General features: G+C 45.4%; 1 protein-coding gene across 1 annotated transcript in view; it reads left to right on the top strand.

Annotated features, from left to right (window-relative positions):
• Positions 1 to 20759, top strand: part of LOC127009417 (lachesin-like) — a 321398-nt gene that overhangs the window by 295842 nt on the left and 4797 nt on the right. The window contains exons 7-12 of the mRNA XM_050882510.1: positions 12068 to 12226; positions 12341 to 12469; positions 14294 to 14457; positions 15994 to 16126; positions 19569 to 19649; positions 20018 to 20290. Coding sequence (XP_050738467.1) covers positions 12068 to 12226; positions 12341 to 12469; positions 14294 to 14457; positions 15994 to 16126; positions 19569 to 19649; positions 20018 to 20290 — 939 coding nt within the window. The remainder of the gene's footprint in view (positions 1 to 12067; positions 12227 to 12340; positions 12470 to 14293; positions 14458 to 15993; positions 16127 to 19568; positions 19650 to 20017; positions 20291 to 20759) is intronic.

Here is a 20759-nt window from a genome sequence, read left to right on the forward strand (position 1 = left end):
CTCCTCCTCCTCCACATCATCCCAAAGCCAGCCAGTCAGCCAGTGAGACAAATCAGCCAAGGCCACAAATGCCAGCGTGGAGAGCATCAACAAGGCTCGAGGGCCATGCAGGGCGGCGTGATACGTCTTGGCATTGTCTTATCACCCGATCGGCTTAGCGCGTCTCAGCGGATGACGGGCGGGAGGAAAACATGCGGCAAGGCGACGAGGATGTGTCCAAGCGATGAGGCGATAGTTGAAGACCCCTAACTGGACCAGAACGAAGGAGAGAATTGAATGTAAAGAGTTGCAGATGAGGCGCAGTTCATAGGAGAGACGCTTTGGTTTGACGAATGACGAGCGAAAGGAAAACATGTATCAAGGCGACGAGAATGTGTTCAAGCGATGGGGCTATGGCTGAAGACCCTCAATTGGAGTAGAAAGAAGAGGAAGGAAGGGAGTGAAGAAGAGACGCTTTGGTATGACTTCAAGAGGAAAACCAATGTCTGGCAGATGGAGGGACAATACCTATGCCTCAAACTAACCCCCACAGTGAAGAGGAATGAATGGAAGGCAGACAGAAGTGATACAATATTCAGGGGAGATGCTTTAGTATGACGGTAGGAGGAGAACAAGTGTCAGGCAGATGGAAAGGCAATTCTAAGACCTCAAACCGACATTCACAGTGAAGATAAATGAATGGAAGACAGACTAGACGCTTGAAGGGGTAACACATTGCTTACTTCCCATCTCTACATGTTATACCAAGCCTTTATCTCTCCACCTCTCTCTTTACGACAACTTGCAAGATATCCAGCGACATGCTATTGAGCACCGCTACAAAGGCAATCCCTAAGTCAGGTAAAGGATCAGGAAGGAACTCGCGGGGCTTTCCTTCATTATCTCGCTCTCGGTATCGGGTTGGCGATGAGAGGTGACATAAGTGCCTGCTTTTTGCGTCTTATCAGCAGCTGGTCGTCTCGCCAAAGCGTGTCGCTGGACGAGAATCCTTTCCCGTGAACTGAGACTTGAGAGGAGGAGGAAGAGGAAGCGATGGAGAGGAGGAAAAATACGGAAAACGAGGGAGAGAAAAAAAAAAACAATGAGAAAAAGGAAAAATAAAGAAAATGAGTAAGAGGAAAAATAAGGAAAATGAGAATGAGGAAAAGATAAGAAAAGGAGCAAGATGAAAAATAAACAAAATGAGGATGAGGAAAAACAGTAAGAAATGAGGTAGACGAAAAATTGAAGATAATAGGAAAAAAAAGAAACAAAAAAGAAGAAGTAGAAGAGGAGGATGAGAAGGATGAAAAATAAAGGAAAAGAATAAAAAAGGAGAAAAGTATAAAAAAAGAATTAGAGAAAGGAGAGTAAGGAAGAGAAAGAGAGGAAGTAGAACAAGAAGAATAACAAGATGAGGAATAGAAAGGAAAATAAAATAAAAAGGAGAAAAAGAAGAAGAAGAAGAGGAAGATGAAGAAGAAAAAGAGGAAGAAACTAAGAAACTCCTCCTCATCTCCCATTTCCTCCTCCTCCTCCTCCTCCTCTTCATCTTTCTTCTCTTGTTTCCTTCCCCGCTGAATATTTATAAATGCAAACGCCGTATAATATTTAGCGAATGACATAAACTCACTCACTGATTTTAAATAAGTCTCTCCTTGCCATTTTGTTCCACTTCTCCGTTTTCTTTCGTCTTCCTTTGAGCTTTTTTTCCGAAGTGTAAGTTTTGGAGTATAATAGTTTTTTTGTTCTAGTAAATTAAAGTTTCTCTCTCTGTCTCTGTCTCTCTCTGTCTGTCTCTGTCTCTTTCTCTATATCTATCTATCTACATCTATCGATCATTCTCTATCTCTAACTCTCTTTTTCTCTTTCTTTTTTTTCTTATTTTCTTTTTTCTCTTTCTCTTTTTTCTTCTATCTCTCTCTATCTATCTATCTATCTATCTATCTATCTATCTATCTACCCTCCTCCTCCTCCTCCTCCTCCTCCTCCTCCACAGCTTAGGTCACCAGTAGCGTAAGTTAAGGGTAGTAATTTCCTCTTATTCCTCTCTTTACTGTAAAATTTCCATGTCTCTTCCTTAAGGGCACATGGTGTTCTCTTCCAACTATTTCCTGCCGGCACGTTGACGGAGGGAGAGGTGGGTGGGGAGGAGCCTTCATCTATTCTGTCCTGTCCTGCCACACGTAGATTACTAGTAGTAGCGGTAGTAAACAGACACCCTCGCCATAGACCAACAGGTTTTCTGGTGTCTGTTCTTCCTATGTATTCCTATGTATTCCTTCTCCTCCTCCTCCTCCTCCTCCTCCTCGTTGATTTTCTTCCTCCATCTTTTCTGTACCCTTGTGTATATTTTTTCTCTTTCTTTCTTTCTCTCTCCACGCCTCTTTTTTTCTCCTCTTGTTCTTCACCCTCCACCTTTCCTCTCTCAATTTATATTTATCGCGTCCTCCCTCTTCCTCCCTTTTTCCTATCTTCTTCCTTTCTTTCCTTTTTTATCCTTTCTTCTGTAGCTCTTCATTTTCTCTATCTTCTCTCCCTCGTATACTCTCTTTTCTTTCCTCTCTCCAGTTCTTTCCTCACTTTTTTCCTTCCTTCTAGTTTCCTCCTCCTCTTCCTCCTTTCCATCCTTCCTCCTCCTTCTATTCCTCCATCTCTCTCTAATTATCCTTTCCTTCCTCCTTCTTATTCCTCTCTTTCCCTCTCCTTTTCCTTCTCTTCTCCTCTTAATTCTCGTTCTTCTCTTCTTTTCGTTTCCTTCCCCTCTCTCTCTCTCTCTCTCTCTCTCTCTCTCTCTCTCTCTCTCTCTCTCTCTCTCTCTCTCTCTCTCTCTCTCTCTCTCTCTCTCTCTCTCTCTCTCTCTCTCTCTCTCTCTCTCTCATTCTTTTCTCCCTTTCTCTCTAAATCTGTGAAGATTAAAAGGCCAGGCAGTGTGCTAAGAGACCTTTCTTCGGCTTCAACTCCATCTTTCATGAACTTTTGGATCCTTCTTTAGGGTTGAATGTCACCGTCGAGCGTCAAAAAGAATTCCTCTATACACCCGGAGTCTCCTTTTTAATGGGGGTCACTTCGTTATTTTATCCTCCTGACGTCATATTTTTTCTTTCATTTTCCCTTTTATCTCCTTTTCTTTTCTGGGCTTTCTCTCTGTGTGACTCAGGTGCTCGCCGGCGATGTTTAATCAAAAGGAAATGCTCACTTACTTACTTAGGCTGATTGCGTAGGTTCCGTTGTCCGTGTGTGTGTGTGTGTGTGTGTGTGTGTGTGTGTGCGTGTATGCGCTTGAGGTGATCAGGGTAAGGGATTGGCGCCGTGAGGTGTTATGTCATGTCTACTTGTGTGTGGGTGGTGTTGGTGGAACTGTGTGTGTGTGTGTGTGTGAGAGAGAGAGAGAGAGAGAGAGAGAGAGAGAGAGAGAGAGAGAGAGAGAGAGAGAGAGAGAGAGAGAGAGAGAGAGAGAGAGATTGAGATTGAGGTGATGAGGGTGATGACGGTGGGTGAGGGGAGATGTTACCTGTGCCTCCCTAACTGTGTGGGTGTATTGGTAGAGGTGTGGGTTGTCGTGTGAGTTGCAAAAGATGAAAGCTAAACCCATTTTCCGAAACATTTCAGGGCTTACTCACCCACCAACATATGATACGTCTTTCGTGGTAGCTGTGTTAATATGCCCATGGGTAGTTTTATGAGCCTAGTGATAGTTTGACAAGGCTTCTATACCATGGAAGTGAAAAACAACTCGTGAGAACAAGATTTATTTCCTTTGTAGCCCTTGAAAATATTCGTTGTGAGGGCGAAAAGCAATTGAGAATACAGGCCTTGCTATATATACGAAGTTCTTAGCATGCTACGGAGCTCAATTGGAGTCTTGCCGTGTATTATTGCAAGTTTATTAGGTTAGTATAGGTTGGTATAGATTGATATAGGTTGGTATTAGGTCGGCATTGGTTTAAGTGTCAAACTGGAGAGAGAGACATCGGGGAATTGCAGCGTATGGGATGGTTCTTACAAGGTCTGGGGCGGCAGCTTTCACACTCCGGGCCGCACCGAGCATCTTTCAGTCCGTGGGTAGCGCCGCGGTGAGGAAGAAAGGGAGGCTGTGTGGGAGGGAGGGAGAGAGGGAGTTGGCGGTGATGTAGTGCCCGCGTTCAGCTTCCTTCATTACCGACTAATCTACGGTGGAAGGGGAGGGAGGGGAGAGAAGGGACGGGAAGGGAAGGGAAGGGAAGGGAGGAGAAGGGAGGAAGGTGAGAGTAGAGAGGACAGGGTAGGGGAGTTTGGGGTAAGAGAAGAGAGGGGAAAGGAGGAGAAGGGAGAGGAGAATAGGGAAGGGGGATGAGTAAAAGGAGAGAAAGGAAGATAGAGGATAGAAGATGGAACTAGGAGAGATAAAGAAGGAGAAAATGGGAAAGAATGAAGGAGAGAGAAGAAGAGAAAAGAGGAAAGGTGGGAGGAGGGAAAGATAGAGGAGAGAAAACAAAGAGGGCAGAAAAGAGAGAGAAAAAAAGGAATAAAAGAGAAACGTAGAGAATAGATCGAGAGAAACAGAAAGAAAGAAAGAAAGAAAGAAAGAAAGAAAGAAAGACGAGTCGAAGAAAACACCTTGAGAGAGAGAGAGAGAGAGAGAGAGAGAGAGAGAGAGAGAGAGAGAGAGAGAGAGAGAGAGAGAGAGAGAGAGAGAGAGAGAGAGAGAGAGAGAGAGAGAGAGAGAGAGAGAGAGACAGAGACAGAGACACACAGACAGACAAACGGACAGAGACATAGACAGACACAGAGAAAGAGAAAGATAAAAAGTAATACAGAGCCGCAACAAAAAGAAGCAAGAAATGGATAGAATGTGAAGTGACGTCTAGGCAGAGGACATGTGAACCAGCCTGCAAAAATTATGAGAACACCGAACTCATAAAGATAATTGAAAGGATCTGTTCTAAAGAGAGAGAGAGAAAGGAGGGGGCGGCGGAGGCTGGGAGAGGGAGAGGAAGGGAGAGAGAGGGAGAAGCCGACCGAGAGAGAGAGGGAGAGAGAGGGAGACTCGACAAAAGTAGCGGATATCTTCAAAGCTTGTAAAAAGAAAGGCGAGAGAAAGAGAGAGAGGGAGGGAGAGAGAGAGGAAAGGAAAAGAAGGGGTGCGCGAGCTGAAGAGTTAAAATAGAGAGAAATTGGAGAAGGGGAAGGGAGAGGGAGGGAGAGTGAGAGAGGGGGGGAGGGAGAGAGAGAGGGGGAAGGCGGTGAACTGGAAACATAGGACCATTGAGAGGAACCATAGTAGGAGCGGACCAGCGTGAAATAAAATGATAAAAGGACCATTAATAGCTTGTTTAGAGGCGATTAATACACTGAAATGATGATAGAAGGTGATGATGATGAGGAGGAGGAGGAGAAGAAAATACAGAGAGATGAGAAAGAATATGAAATGGACGAGTAGGAGAAGGTTAAAAGAATGAAAAGAAGAACTAGAAGAGGAAAATGGAGGAGGAGGAGGAGGAGGAGGTGAACGAATAAGAAAAAATAAAACAAGGACCAGATCAGAAACATGAAAAAAGAAAACAGGAGAAGAAAAAAAGAAGAGACAGACGAAGAAGAAAAAGAAGAAAAAGAAGAAGAAAAAGAAAGAAGAAGAAGAGGAAAAAAGAAAAGAAGAAAAGAAAAGAGAAGTGGAAGGGAGAGCAGAAGAATGAGAATGAGGAGGAGAAGGAAGGCCGAGGAAGGAGTGGAGGAGAAGGAGGAGGAGGAGAAGGAGGAGGAGGAGGAGGAGGAGGAAGAGACTGTGTAACGCGGTCAGGGAGAGGAATGTCTGACTCGTCGCTGCACGATCAAGATAATTATGTTTACTTCCTCGATAGGGGGAGGAGGAGGAGGAGGAGACGGAGGAGGAGAATGAGCAGGTGGAGCAGGAGAAGAGGGGAGAAGGAATAGGAGGAAGAGGAGGTGGAGATTGTAAAATAGAAAACAAAGGAAAAGAGAAAAAAGGAGGAAAAAGCTTAAAAATTCAGAAAAAACAGATATCATACACCAAGGGAGATGGAAGGAAAGAAACCATGCAGGGATTGGGATATGGGACAGGTTCAAGGGAGGAAAGAAACACACCTAAACCCAGAAAGAGGTACATAGGAAGCAGGGCCCAATAGTCATGAAGCAGAGAGTCAAGGGCTGTAACAGAGGTCCTTTGAGGGGTGTGAATGCAGATATTTCCACTGTCCCGCCGGCAAGTTCCGTCCATATGCCTGTTCTACTCTTTCATCCTTACTTGTGTGGGCTTGAATAGGGCTTTAGGGCGAGGTTAGACAATAGATGAAAGAGGGAAGAGGAGGGAAGAGTAGAGACGAAATTGGGTGGACGGAACACGGTCACACATACACATACATACACACACATCTGTAAACGGCTAGTCTTCATCTCCTTAACGCCAGCTCGTGAATGATGTCGCACTGACCCACATGTTACAGTGCCGGGTAGTCTTTTATTCACTGCGGGGCGGGAGAGGGGCGAAGGACAGAGGCAGGGAGTGAGGTTCATAAGCCGAGCCATCCCGTGTTCCCTCTCTGCTGTGTGTCTCTGGTCCAGTCGCTGCCATCAACTATGTATACTCTACACGCTCCATCTCTGACCAGGGCGAGGTGTGGAAAGATTGAAACCGAGGTGTGGTGTTCGCTAAGCTAGTCTTGTCTCTTTAGCTGCTCAGGGAGTTAATTTGACAGCATAATGACGTTTTTATAAGCCATTAGTTATCTCTTCTCGTTGCAGTTGTGTTTTCCTCATGCAGAACGGTACTTGACATGAGGGAAAGGTAAAAATTGCTTAAAGAAAAATGGAGAATAACTGCTGGGTATATAATATGGAGTCAAGATGTTCCTCTCTCCTACTGATAATAGCTTCGTGGAAATGCACGTTGGCAGGGGATGGGGCCACACTCTCGCATTCGATAAGGCTTTCGTAGGAGTTTTGAGCATTGCCAAGGGTAGTTTTATGACCCTGGTGGTAGTTTGACTCTTCTGTACCGTGAACCTAAAACAACTCATTAGAACCCAACTGCTCTCATTTTTGGCCTTTGGAAATAGTCGATGTGGGAGGCGGAAGCGTCTGAGATTACCAACCCGCCGAGCCGCTTTTCTCCTCCGTCGTGGCCGCGTGGACGGAATCGATCATCGCCGTGCTCGCAGGTTGTCGATGTAAACACAGCTGAGGATCATCACTTTTTTTCTTCCTTCGTTTTGCTTCCGCTTCTTCTTTACAAAACAAAACTCGAAGCAGACTTAGGAATGGAAGTCACTCCAGTCTTTCTTTTTTGTGACAGGCGTTGATTTGGTCCATGAATTTTCTGCTGCTTTTTTTTCTGTTGTATGAAACTGATGTACAATTATTGACTCTGATTTAGACTTAGAAATGGAAATCACTCTAATCGTCCTATTTTGGTCATTTGGTCTCATCCACGAATTCTGTTTCTTATTTTTCTATTACACGAACTGCTGTATAATTATTTACTGTACATTACTCTTTGCTTTCATTTTCTTTACAATCGTTTATCTTATCTTTGTCATTAGCTATTTTACTCTTAATTAGTTTATGTATTAGTTCTTTATTAGTTTATTTTTGCATCATTCTTAAACTTATGTGTACTCAAAGTGTATAGTCTTATTCACTCCTTTATATATTATACGTATACAGTCTTGTGTCTTGTCTGAGTAAAGTTAATCCCGAGATGTGATGGCCGGCAGTGCTTCCGCCACCGATGTGTGATGCTGCCAAGACGCCGAGGCCGCGGCGGACCTAACGAAATAACGGGGCGTGTTAGGCTTTGGGGCCACGGGCGGGAGAGTGTTCCGCAGATTCGCGCGGAGTGGGTTAGGGAATGAGGTTATCTCGCGTCACGGAGGCCGAGTGGTGGTGGCTGGTCGCGTGGACGGATGTTGTGTGGCGAGCAAGTGAAGGGATGTGGGCCTGGTGGAGTGCACAGACTTGCCCAGAGTATGTGTGGATCTGTCAAGGGAATGTGGAGGTGTTTCTAGAAGGGTTGACTCTTCTGTAACCTCCTGGAACATAAAATAATAGAACCATTTAATCAATAGACCTAACGGCAATTCTACCTGTCCATGACTTTATCAAACTTATTTTTAAAGATGTCTTGCGTCTTGGAACACACTACATGAATGCCAAAGCTGTATCACTCATGCTTCGCTCACAACCTTTTTGGACTAGTTGTTGCTTAGATTTTCGGCTCAGTTTTCTTTTCTGTGCATCAACTTTTCAGAGAGAATCATAACCTCTATTCTGATGACAGTAAACAATGCAGAAGTTAAATATAAACGTTACCCTTGAGGTTGACAATACGCTAATTTCATACTCTTGTTACTATAGTCTTGTTAGGAAAGCAGTCTCATCACTGTTAAACACACACACACACACACACACACACACACACACACCAACAGCCCTCCCCCCCCCCCCAAACACACACCCCTCCCCCCTCCCCCCACTGGACAAAACACGCAGAAAATAAGAAAACGAGAGAAAACATCGCCGTATTATTTCTGGTGTTTTCTTGGAACGCTAAACACGAATTAGTCATCGCTGTTGTGCTGCTAATTGGCGCGAGACCAGAGTGCCTCATGACAAAGAGAGAGAGAGAGAGAGAGAGAGAGAGAGAGAGAGAGAGAGAGAGAGAGAGAGAGAGAGAGAGAGAGAGAGAGAGTAATGGTGGTGGTTAGCTAAGGTAGTTGTGGTAGGCTTGGAAAGAGCAGTAGTGGTGGTAGTGGTGGTGGTGGGGGGTGGTGTCGGCTGATGGTTATAATAGTGGTTTTGGTAGCTTTGTTGGGTGGTGGTGGTGGTGGTGGTTATAGATTGTTGATGATGATAGTTGTGGTGGTGGTGGTAGTTGTGGTGGTGGTGGTGATGGTGGTGGTGGTCGCCGCGGAAGAGATTGGTCGGTCGATGTGTGATGTCTGACAAATGTCGTCCACTGATTGAAGGAAGCCTGACCCTCCTCCTTATTGCGGCTCACCCCCTTACCTCCCTCACCCCCTCCCCCCTTCCCTCCCTTATCCCCCTAACCCTCTTCCTGTCTCCGTCTCTCCCTGTGTCTTTCGTCTCTGTTTCTCTGCCTCTGCCTTTGTCTTTGTATGTGTGTATTTCTATGTGTTGTTTGTATGTATGTATGTATGTGTGTGTTTGCCTATGTACTCCAAGTTTTCCTGTACTATAAGAACTGTACGCAAAAAAAACTCATTAATTCTTTTCAGCCATTTATTTCATTAAATTCCATTTTTTACACTCAACTTTTTTCTTGACCCTTGACAACCATACTAACTAACAGCGAAAATTGATATGCTGGGTGTAGCTAATAACCCGTAAGAGTGGTCCAAATAAAGGCCGTAGATAATGGGGACTGGCTTGCTGAAATTGTTGGAACTGATATCAAGAGAATGGCCTAGGAAGGGAGAGCTTGTGACACGGCCGGTCGCGTACACATGCATGTGGCCGGAGTGGAGTGGAGTGGCGAGCGGGCATGAGGCGATTATGTAAAGCTGATGGCGCACACACACACACTTCACTCACTCCTGTCCGCGGGTCTTTCCATGAAGCAAACAAAGGTAGATGAAAAATGACGAGGGGTTGAAGAAGAGATTGTGTATAGGTGATGCCACTGAACATTTTACTCCTGTGCGTGTTTGAAAAAAAGGAAGAAAGAAAGGAAGTTGACATAGGCGAGAGGGGATTATATATATAGGTGATGCTACTTAACTTCCTCCTGTGCGTATGTGAAAAAAGAGAGAAAGAATAAAGAAAGTCGACATTTGATGCTTGAGGCGATCATGGTACAGTTGATAAAAGTCGTGACGCTTGTTTTTTTTGTTTTTTTTGCTTTTACTCGCCTCAAATATAAAAAAAGAAACCAGACAAAAAGAAAGAAAAAAGAAAAAGTTGACGCGGGCAAAAAAAAAAATATCCTTTCCCCTTTGAACTTAATCACAATATTGGTATCGCGCTGATCCCTACCCACGAACACATCTTTTTCCTGTTATTATTTATTTATTTGTTTACTTGTATACCTTTTTTTTCATCATAGTTATCATCGTGTCCTGCAGCAAATTATGAGCGATGTGTTTTGCGCCGCCTCCGTCTCCCCCACCCCTTCCGTCTCCCCCACCCACCGTCTCCCCCACCGCCTCCGTCTCCCCCATACCCTCCGTCCCCCCCATACCCTCCGTCCCCCCCCCGCCACCGCCCTCAATCGACTAACACAAAAAGTCCAATCTATAGATACGCAAAGATTGAATTATGATGAAACATTCCGTGCTGCATAAAAGATTAAAAACATTTACTTAATTACCCCACCCGCGAGTGTGTGTGTGTGTGTGTGTGTGTGTGTGTGTGTGTGTGTGTGTGTGTGTGTGTGTGTGTGTGTGTGTGTGTGTGTGTGTGTGTGTGTGTGTGTGTGTGTGAGAGAGAGAGAGAGAGAGAGAGAGAGAGAGAGAGAGAGAGAGAGAGAGAGAGAGAGAGAGAGAGTCTGCTTATCCTCATTTCCTACGTATAATCAGTTCTTTTCCTCTATAACAAATCATAATAGTCGCCCTATGAATGCATGATAACAGCTATATTCTTTGCCCTCTAAAATGCTCCTCGTGACAGGATAATGCATCAGTTTGGTTATTAACTCCCGTAACAATCAGTCAGCTGTAACGCGTTCATGAAAGAAAGGGATTTGATTGCATTTCCTATCTCCTGGGGGCCGTATTGTGAGCTTGGTTTTGTTCACATGCGCGGAAGTGAAATGTAGGACGGTTGCTGCTGTTGTTGCTGTTGTTTTTGCTTTTGTTATTGTTGTTGTTGTAGGAAAGGGTTGGATTCTATTCCTTATCTCCTAAAGGTCATATTGTGGGCTTAGTTTTTTGTACAAGGCGCTGGAACAAACTCTAGAACGGTGACTGTTGTTGTTGTTATTGTTGTTGTTGTTGTTGCTGTTGCCGCTACAGGTTGCCGTGCATAATCCCGTTTAACACGTTGTTGAAAAATCATCAAATCCTTTTAACTCTCACCCTAAGCCTAGATCACCGTTAGTTTTTTTTTTTATAGGGCGTTAATATCATAGGCCTACAATATCTCTTTATGACATTTACAATATTTGGTGTAGCTTCATAGAGGTCGCCAATAAACGTTCGAATAAGAGGTTGCAAATAAACGTTTGATTATGAGGTTGCCAATAAACGTTCGAATAAGAGTTTGCCAATAAACGTTTGAATATGAGGTTGCCAATAAGCGTTTGAATATGAGGTTGCCAATAAACGTTTGAATATGAGGTTGCCAATAAACGTTCGAATAAGAGGTTGCCAATAAACGTATAAAAGTTTGCAATAAACGTTTAGATATTACTATGATGATCTGTATTCGGTGTGTTGTGCCTAAGGTGACTGATTTACTTACTGGAACGCGTCTATTATTTACTGCGAACGATGATATACATGTGAAGGTCAGGGGTTGTAGCGTAAGTGGCGAGCCCGGCGGTGCAGCTAGCGGGAATGTTTAATATAGAAAATAGATGATAATAGTAACAGTAACAGAAATAGACAGAAACAACAAATAAGATGGAGGCCTACTTTGAGGGCGTTGCAAGAAAAGAAAAGGATAATAGTAACAGTGACAGTAATAGACAGACAACAAATAAAATGCAGGCCTACTTTGAGGGCGTTGCAAGAAAAGAAAAGGATAATAGTAACAGTAATAGACAACAAATAAAAATGGAGGCCTACATTGAGGGTGTTGCAAGAAAAGAAAAGTACGAGTTATAAGAACCGGCATTAAGATGAGGATAAATGCTTCTCCCGGGGGTCAAATTTAATAGAAAATCGGTATTGATGGTAAGAATACTATAGCGTCAAAGCATATATAATGGAATCCTACGTTGAGTGTTGCAATAGCCCTAAGATGAAGAGTAAGAAGCTTATATATAATTTTTTCCTCCAGCATCCACATGACTCCAACTCACTGTTTTGGATATTTTTTTTCACTAAACACATTTTTTTCAGACCGACTATTTTCTTTCTTCTTTTCCTTTTCCTCTTCGTCCTTTCTGATTCCCGCGTGTCCTTCCTTGCAGTGCCGCCCAACATCGTGGACGGGAAGACCTCCGGGGACGTGATGGTGCAGGAGGGCGCCAACATCACCCTGGAGTGCAGCGCTACCGGCACGCCCACACCCACCATCACCTGGCGACGAGAAGACCACCTCAAGATTAACCTCAACAAAACCTATCGCGGTGAGGCCTTCTACAGTTGACAATACGCAGGGAAGCTCAAAAACTGTGTAGCCTTAGAATTACCTTATAAATCTCTCTCGTGGCAGCAGAATAAGATAGTCTTGTCCTCCGCAGTGATGGAGTACACGGGGCCGAAGCTACAGTTGGCGCGGGTCAGCAGGATGGACATGGCCGCTTACCTCTGCATCGCCCGGAACAACGTGCCGCCCATCGTCAGCAAGAGGATGCAAGTCAGCGTGGATTGTGAGTGTTAGCCCCGCCACCACCACCACCTCCTGTCCCTTATCAAATCACCACCATCATCCTCACCACTGTTCGTCATCACCAGTACCACCTCCACCACTGACTCGTTTTCTTCGTTTTGCGTTCAGTATCACCAACGCTAACGTCACTGTCCGTCACCACCACCACCCCTTACCACCACTTATACTAACTTCATCACCCTCCGTCTCTTATCACCACCGTCACCATCCTTCACCTACCGTCCCATATCACCATCCCCTCCACCACTGTCCGTTACCCATACCACCACCATCACCGCCCTTCATCACCATCACCTCCTACACCCTCCTCTCTCTCCGCCACTACCACTGCCTTTCACTACTACCTGACCACATCACCGCTGCTCACCATCACACCCACCTCCTCTTTGTTGAGTGTGCAGAAAAGTAATCCCGAAGTTTATAATGTGTTCGAAAACTAATGCATGTCCCTTGATTGTATATTCAAATGCCGGACAGTAAAGGGATTGCAAAGTTCGTGATATTTTCTTAGTGATTGTAAAGCTCGTAATGTCTTCTTAGGGGAAGTTCGAGGCGACTCCTTGGCGCTCCAACGCCCCTCAGCAGCGGTCAGGCTACTCCCGCCAGTGTCGCAACTTTACGACCAATAATTCGAAACGAGAATGGCCATCCCAGTAATTGGGGAATTTCTTTCACCGTCTATACAGTTCTTTGTTACCAAGGAGTGAGGGAGTCTCGGGCCCCTGCGGCGTCACCTGCCAAGTCTGGTGTTCGCTCCGCCACTCACGCACTGCTTGGTGTCTGGGGTTGCAGCGTCGGTTCAGCGGGACGAGAATTAAGTCAAGTTTGGTGCCTGCTTCTGGATTCTATTTGAACTGGGTCTTTATGGCTTGGTGGGGAGCACTCTGTGAGCCAAGGCCGTCTGTTGAGGGATTCATTTGTAGAAAAATACTTAAAACACATGCTTAGCCTAATTTAATTTTGTAATGGGGGTTAAGTACACCCCAGATCACATTATATACATACCCTTTCCAGTTAAAGAATCGGATTATGTCCTGGTATGGCTCAAGTGAAAGCTATAAAAAGTCAGTGTTTTGACAGACCAGCAAATCAGAGGCTTCTTGGTAGGCAGGTTTCCGTCACGTGGCTGTCCTTCGTTTCACTTGGGATCTTTCGGTGTCTTTTGAAACCTTTCCTCTGTTAGCAACAACCGTCAGACTCGCTTTGCTTTAAGGAGGAACCACATCATTGTACCAGAAGAAAAAATAACTAATACACTGGTAGATAGGCAACATCGGATCCTTAGTTTATTAATAAATCTCCAAGTTACAGCTTTTGTATTGCCCTCTAAAAAGTTTTCATCGAAGTTCATAATTTTATAGATTGTTCTGTCTCCGAAGCACATTACACGACTCTTGCCATCCCGAGGCCTCTCCCAGCAGCGACCAATCTTTCCTTATCCCGACACTCACAAGGGCACGGCAGCACAATTACATCCGGGCCATAGACATATAATATATTTTTACAGAGTACTTAAACCTTACACCCCTCATCCTCTATCCTTGACATTCACCATTCACCACCCTGACTATTTCTTTCGGCACATATATAATTTTTTTAGCACCTTAGTCATGTTTTCGGTATCTTGATCACTCTTTCGGCACCTTGATCATTCTTTCAGCCTCATCTTCAGTATCACCTGACCTTTCAACCACAGCATAACTTGACTGCTTAAACGAACAACCTTGTGTAAGTATATCTAAGACGATCCTTTTACACCCTCACTGAACCCTGTCATGGCCACTCGTCCTGCCCTCCCCTACAGTCCCGCCCATGATGAGCATCCCACACCAGCTGGTCGGCGCTCCCCTGGGCTACAGCATCACCCTGGAGTGCACCATCGAGGCTCACCCGCCCGCCCTCACTTACTGGACGCGGGGCTCTGGTATCATGCTGCACCAGGGCCGAAAGTACCACATCACCGAGCGGGTATGTAGACCATGAGCTCGTAAAAAAGGGGGAATGGGTACTGGATGTTAGTCTGAGGTCGTGTCTCGGCTCGTGGGTGTGAGTGTGACGTGAGGTTCCAGTCGTACTCAAAGATCCGTCACTATACACTATGGCTTAGGATCGCTAGTCCAGCATGTGATCAGACCATGGTGGATGACATAAAGAAGAAATTGAATGGGTACCGGATGTCAGGCAAGGGTTGTGTTCCGCCACTCGTGTGTGTGTGTGTGTGTGTGTGGGTGGGTGGGTGTGATGTTAGGTTCCAGCCGGAATGGGGAGGAGGTATAAATATATGACAACTTAACCTAAGCATCACCAGAGACGTGTGATTGCTACTGTTAAGAGAAATAAGTCTTCCATCGCCACCATGAGCCGTTTGTGAAGGCGTCGGTTGCGTCTTCGAGTTACACAGTGGCACTCTAGATTCAGTAACATGTAGAGACACACAGGAAGGTCAGAGGTGCGTCCCATTCCAGGTAACTGCCGGGAAAACATTATCCGTCATTCATTATTCAGGTGCGAGCCCGTGTTTGGAGCAAAACCTCATTTTTTATCAACCGGGAGGATATAAACAGCGGTTGTATGATGCGCGGGAAGGTTACTGCGTGATTGTCTTGTCAGTATCCTGTCGCCAGCCTTCCGGGATACAATAAGGCTCAGTAAACGTAACTTAGAACGGCATATGAAAGCAAAGGAAGTAATGAGGAGGTTATTAGACTCCCAGAGCTCTCCATTCCCAGGCCATGCTCTCGATATCAGTTTCAACATTAATCATTAGTACGAATTTTCTATGAACCATTTTACGGGTTAGCGGTTAGATCCAACACTATTTTTTTCAGTTAGTAATAGTTTGGCGCACGTATGCCAAGAAAAAGCATATGGAAGTTAAGTATGTGGAATTTAATGGAGGCTAAAGATGTTTAAAAGCTGCCGTTGGTTGTCTGAGTCGGTAATAAATGCCTTTACTTAATAAGGGAAAGCTTGGAATAGTACGTCCGTTAGAGCTTACCATAAAAAATAACTTGAACTTGAACGGTTACAAAAGGTTTAATATAAGTACTTTTAAGCCTTGTTGTAGGGAGACAAGTTGATTTAAGAAGATGCACTTTATGGGGATGATTTATGGGTAAGGATAAGGATGGCTTGGGAATGAGGCAGCTTAACCCATAAGGATAGACAAACAAACAGAGGGTGGCTGGACCTTAGCTCAGCGCCCCTCACCCACCCCCTCACTTTACCGGCACGCACTGAGCCATCATCACCTGGCGTATATGTAGCACGCTCGCAACACTCGGCAGCCGGCAAACAAGCACGGGTCATTACGATAGGCATTACCTGTAAACAATCGCACCAGCCGCCTGCGAGGGTACCTGGTTTGCTACATACGACCACTGCACTTCGGAGAGCCCCGCCCTCATAAAAAACATAAAATTTGCATGTGTGATGAGATGCATATTTTAAACCCCCTCCCGGAGCTCTCCCCACGCCCCCGCCTAACCGGCCTTCCCCTCACAGCAAGGAGAGGTCCCCTACCGCACCCACATGAAGCTCACCATCAGAAGTCTACAGCCCAACGACGACTTCGGCGAGTACAAGTGTGTGGCCAAGAATTCCCGCGGCGAGACCGAGGGCGTCATCAAGTTGTACGGTGAGTAGCGGAGGCGAAGAGGACGAGGAGGAGGAGGAGGAGGATGAGAGGAAGAGAATGTTTCGGGGAGTAGACGGTAGTAGGAAAGGAGGTGAGTGAATGGGTTGTGGTATATTACTGAGTACAAGCTGTGTGTGTGTGTGAGGGAGTGTAAGGAAGACGAGAAGAATGAGGATGAGGATGAGGAGAAGGACTGGTTGTGTGGAATGAACAGTGATAGGCAAGAGAGTGAGTGGCTTGTGATATATGACCAACTACAGAGTGAAGGTGGGAGTGAGGCTGAAAGGGAGAAGCTGAACATGGTGTTTAACGAAGCCAAGAGGGAGAGAGAAGGCGAAGGATATAAATACAGGATAGATACGGTAAATAATGTGGCAGGGAGAGCAGTATTGAGGGAAGAATGTGCGTGAAGGTGAACTTGAGTGATAGAAAAGTGATTGTAGTCGTTAAAAATTATTAGACAAATCCGCAGAGTTTTATGTAAGACCAGAAATGCCGGTCTTACTAGGGGAGAGGAACACAGGAAGAGGGTGACAGGTACTTAGGAGGCGAGTATCTACCTATTCTACCTCCCCTTCTTTCTTTCTTTTACTTCTTTATTCATACCTTCATCCTTATAGTTATCAATATATTTCAAATAACTATTACTTACGTACCACCTCCAGTATGAGACGGCACTTATCCAACACTTTTCTTTTTCATTTCTCTCTTTCAGGCATTTCAGTAGGGTTGAATAGTTGTAGTAGTAGTATGAGTATCAGTAGTAGTAGTAGTAGTAGTAGTAGTAGTAGTGGAATTATAAGGGGAGAAGGGAGATTTTAATAGGAGCGTGTAATTCAAACGCAAAACAAAGCCTGACGAAGCCAAGAGTGGAAGTCAATCAGCCGTCGAGCGAGTTCATAATTATTAATCCGCGGAGTGACCCTTTTAAGAGCCGCTTGGAGGGAAGCCGAACACAGACTGCGATCACCGCGGCCTTTCTTTCCTCAATCCTCAGAACCCGACCTAAAATATCTCGGGACGAAAAAAAAAAGAGAAAAGGGCAGCCGCGCTAGGATTCTGATATCTTTAGACTTGAGGAAGAGAAAAATAGTGAGTGAAATGGACCCCGTGTGTGTTTTAGAGGCACTGGGAAGAATCTATTTAGGCTCATAAGGAAGAAAACGCCAACAACAAGAGATAATGAGGATCTAGAGCGCTCCGACTTGCCTAGACTATATTTACACCGTTAAAAAGAGGCTATTTAGACCTTATCTCACATATTTTCAGACTGCAAGCGAGGACAGTGTAGTAGTGAGAATGGATGTATGAATTCTGATTTGTTGACGGTAGAATCTATTTAAACTTGAAGAAGAGAAAAAAATGGGTGATATAGACCTCATGTGAGTGTTAAACCTCGTGGTTGGGAATCTATTTAGGCTGATAAGGAAGCAATAAACGACAGCAAGAGGCAATGAAAAGGATCTGGCGCTCTCGAGATTTGCCTGGAATATATTTATAGAGCGTTGAAGGAGGCGAGCGGCGGCAGCAGAAGCAGGAAGACGAAGGTGGGCAAAGGTAATTGGCGGAGAATAATGATTGCTCGTGAGGAAAACTTATGGTGATGGAGGAAGTTTGGGGAGTTTTTAGCGGCGGCACAAATCATGCGTGTGACTGATTTAGGGCGAGAAGAGGCGACTCATTTTACGAGGAGGGTGACGCCGAGAGGGAGGGAGGGGGAGAGGGAGGGATAGAGGGAGGAAGGGCGTGATGGAGGGACGGAGAGAAGGAGGGGAAGAGAGAGAAGGAGAGAGGGAATGAGGGGGATAGAGCTTTAAAGAAATTTCATAGGGATTCAAATGCAACTTATTCGTTTTTTTGCTTTTTTTAAAGATGTGCTGTAGTAGTAGTAGTAGTAGTAGTAGTAGTAGTAGTAGTAGTAGTAGTAGTAAGTAGTAGTAGTAGTAGTAGTAATAATATTGAAAAATGATAATAATGATAATAAATTCCCCCTTCTTATGTCTAGTTCTTAGGTCAACGGCGACTAACAAAAATTATTATATTCCTTTACGGTTTAGCGAGACGGCGTTAGCTTAGTTTATGGAAGGCGAAACCAGCGACCCCCTTCCCTTCCTTCTCCTCTTCCTCTTCCTCTCCCTTGGCTAACCAGTAACGTAGTATGACTAACGTAACAGCGAACGTAACCCCCCATCACCACCAATAACCCAGCACAGCACAACACATCACCAGCTTCACCACATCACCTATAAACATCACACACACCACAGCATCAATGAATGTAACAGCACCACCGATTAGTAACAGAACAGCAAGCAATAATTCACCACACAGCAACACTATAACTGAGGCAACACATCACAGCGCTCTCCCATCACAACCCTTTAGAACAGCAACGCAGAGATGGCACACTATTAACTACTTGAGGCAATGTAACACTACCCCCTCCCCCCACAACCCCCTCCCCCTACCCCTCACCACCTCGCAGCTCCCCATCCCAAAGTTTCACCCCAGCACACATCCCCAGGACCACCCCAACCCTGCCAAAGAAGCAGCAGCATCCCCGGCCGAGGAAAATCTGCGAGCCATCAAATAATTCTCCATTCTCGTTTTTCACTCCGGGTCCATCTCCGCCGCCTCCTTCTTCAGACACAGTTCGGAAACTCACTTATCACCGCGAGGCTCGGCGAGAGGGGAAAAAAGGGCTTCACTGTGACGAGTCGAGGAGCGGGAGAGGTTTCCAGGATTCCGCTGACGAAGTTAAAAAGAGGACAGAAGGGACGGGAAAGGGGAGACTCGTGTAGCCGCGATAGCCCGACCCGATTTTCGTCTTTGTGAGTTGCCGAGCGTCACGTGGCCGCCCGAGGGTGCTGAAGGCAGCCAAAGAGGTAGAGAGTAAGTCCATTCCGCCGTGCTGGAGTCTACGGGAATCTGTTTTGTGCGTTATGGAATGATTTCAGAGTACCGAGATCGTATCCAGTAGTGCCTATACTCCCGCTGCATTATTTTACACCCAGGATGAACTGAGTGTAGCCTCGAGCGATGATATTTAGACTATAGTGACCATGCAGTTCTTGCGTATTTCACTCGGCGTTGGTTGAGACTCGGGAAGAACGCGTTTTCTGTTTTAGTAGTATTTCCAGCTGAATAAAAAACAGGCAAAAACGGAAATTATATTGATATACGTATATATAAATTTATTAGAGGAGAATGTTATAGATAGATGGAGATAGATAGATAGACAAATAGACAGGTAGACAGAGAATGAGATTTACGTAGCTTTACATATATATATTCAGACCATACAAACCCTATGTTCGTGGTCTGTCCATGAACTCACGTGAGCGAGAAGCATATGGCAACAGAGACCAGATTTATTCCATGTTCTAAAGGAGGTGCTCTACCCCTATACTCAGATGACCCTCTCTCTCTCTTGGCCTTACAGAGACTGACCCGCCGACGCCCGCGCCCACCAGCCCACCCTCGTACTTGGACAAGCTCTTCAAAGGTGACCCTCCGTTTGATGGTTCGATGGATTTCTTTCGTAGGAATGCTTGTTATTAAGTTGTTTTGGAATATTAACCTGATAGTGAATACAGAGTTGATAGTAAACGATAATATAGTGTTTTTAGGGCATGTGGCTTACTCGCATGCTGAAAAAATCTTACTTCCTGTTCTTATAAGTACATTTGAGGGATATGTTTAGGTATTATACAAAGAATGCATGTGAACGTGACTATGGGTTGATGAAACTCGATAACTTCAAATAACTATAATCAAATCAACTCATACAAGAAAGTATCGTCTGCAGCAATAGGGAAATATGAGGTTGTATATTATATTCATGATCTGTGTATATGTATATGGTGAACAACGCGGGTTTGTACGTTTCAGATTTCCAGCACAAGACAACCAACAGCGTCGTGGGGAAGGGCGAAGGCAAGGCGGCGCTGGGGGGGCTAGACGAGTCGCGGGAAGGCGGCGAGAACGACGTGAACCTGGCGGAGGGCGACTTCGAGGAGCGGAACGATCTGGACCACCTGGAGGAGGGGCCGCTCTGGGACGACGAGCGGCGGCGGGCGGAGGAGGCGCGGCGGGAGCGAGGGCGGCACGAGCAGAGCGAGAGAGAGTACCCCATGACCAACTACTTCGGCAACGCCACTCCAGGTGAGTGCTGAGTCGTCCTTCACGGGGCATACAACCACTATAGTAAGGTGTTAGGTTGGTGTTAGGTCATGATGTGTTGTCCCTTAGTGTTGCCCTTCGGTCAAATACTAACTGAGAGGCGGCGGTTATGGCTTTGTCCTTCACGGAGTTTTCATGGAAAGAGCGCACTACCATCTACAAGCACAACGGAAAAACAGGAAATATGGAGACCCTAGATAATGCTGAAAGTTGTCCCAGTGACTTAAGAGTTCATCCTGGAGCCCTCGGGCGAAGGCAAGGCGTCAGAGAGGCTTGATGAGTGGAGGTTTGCCATGGAGTGTTGTGGGAATGATGCGTCGTGATGGGGCCCACACGGCAACTCAAACATTATTTTAGTACATTGCAACAAAACTGGTTGCCGTGAGAATGATTCACCGTGATGGTACCCACTCACCATCTCAAAATTATCTTGCTACATAAGATCACTGGC

The sequence above is a fragment of the Eriocheir sinensis genome, chromosome 40 (assembly GCF_024679095.1).
Source record: "Eriocheir sinensis breed Jianghai 21 chromosome 40, ASM2467909v1, whole genome shotgun sequence".
NCBI lineage: Eukaryota > Metazoa > Arthropoda > Malacostraca > Decapoda > Varunidae > Eriocheir > Eriocheir sinensis.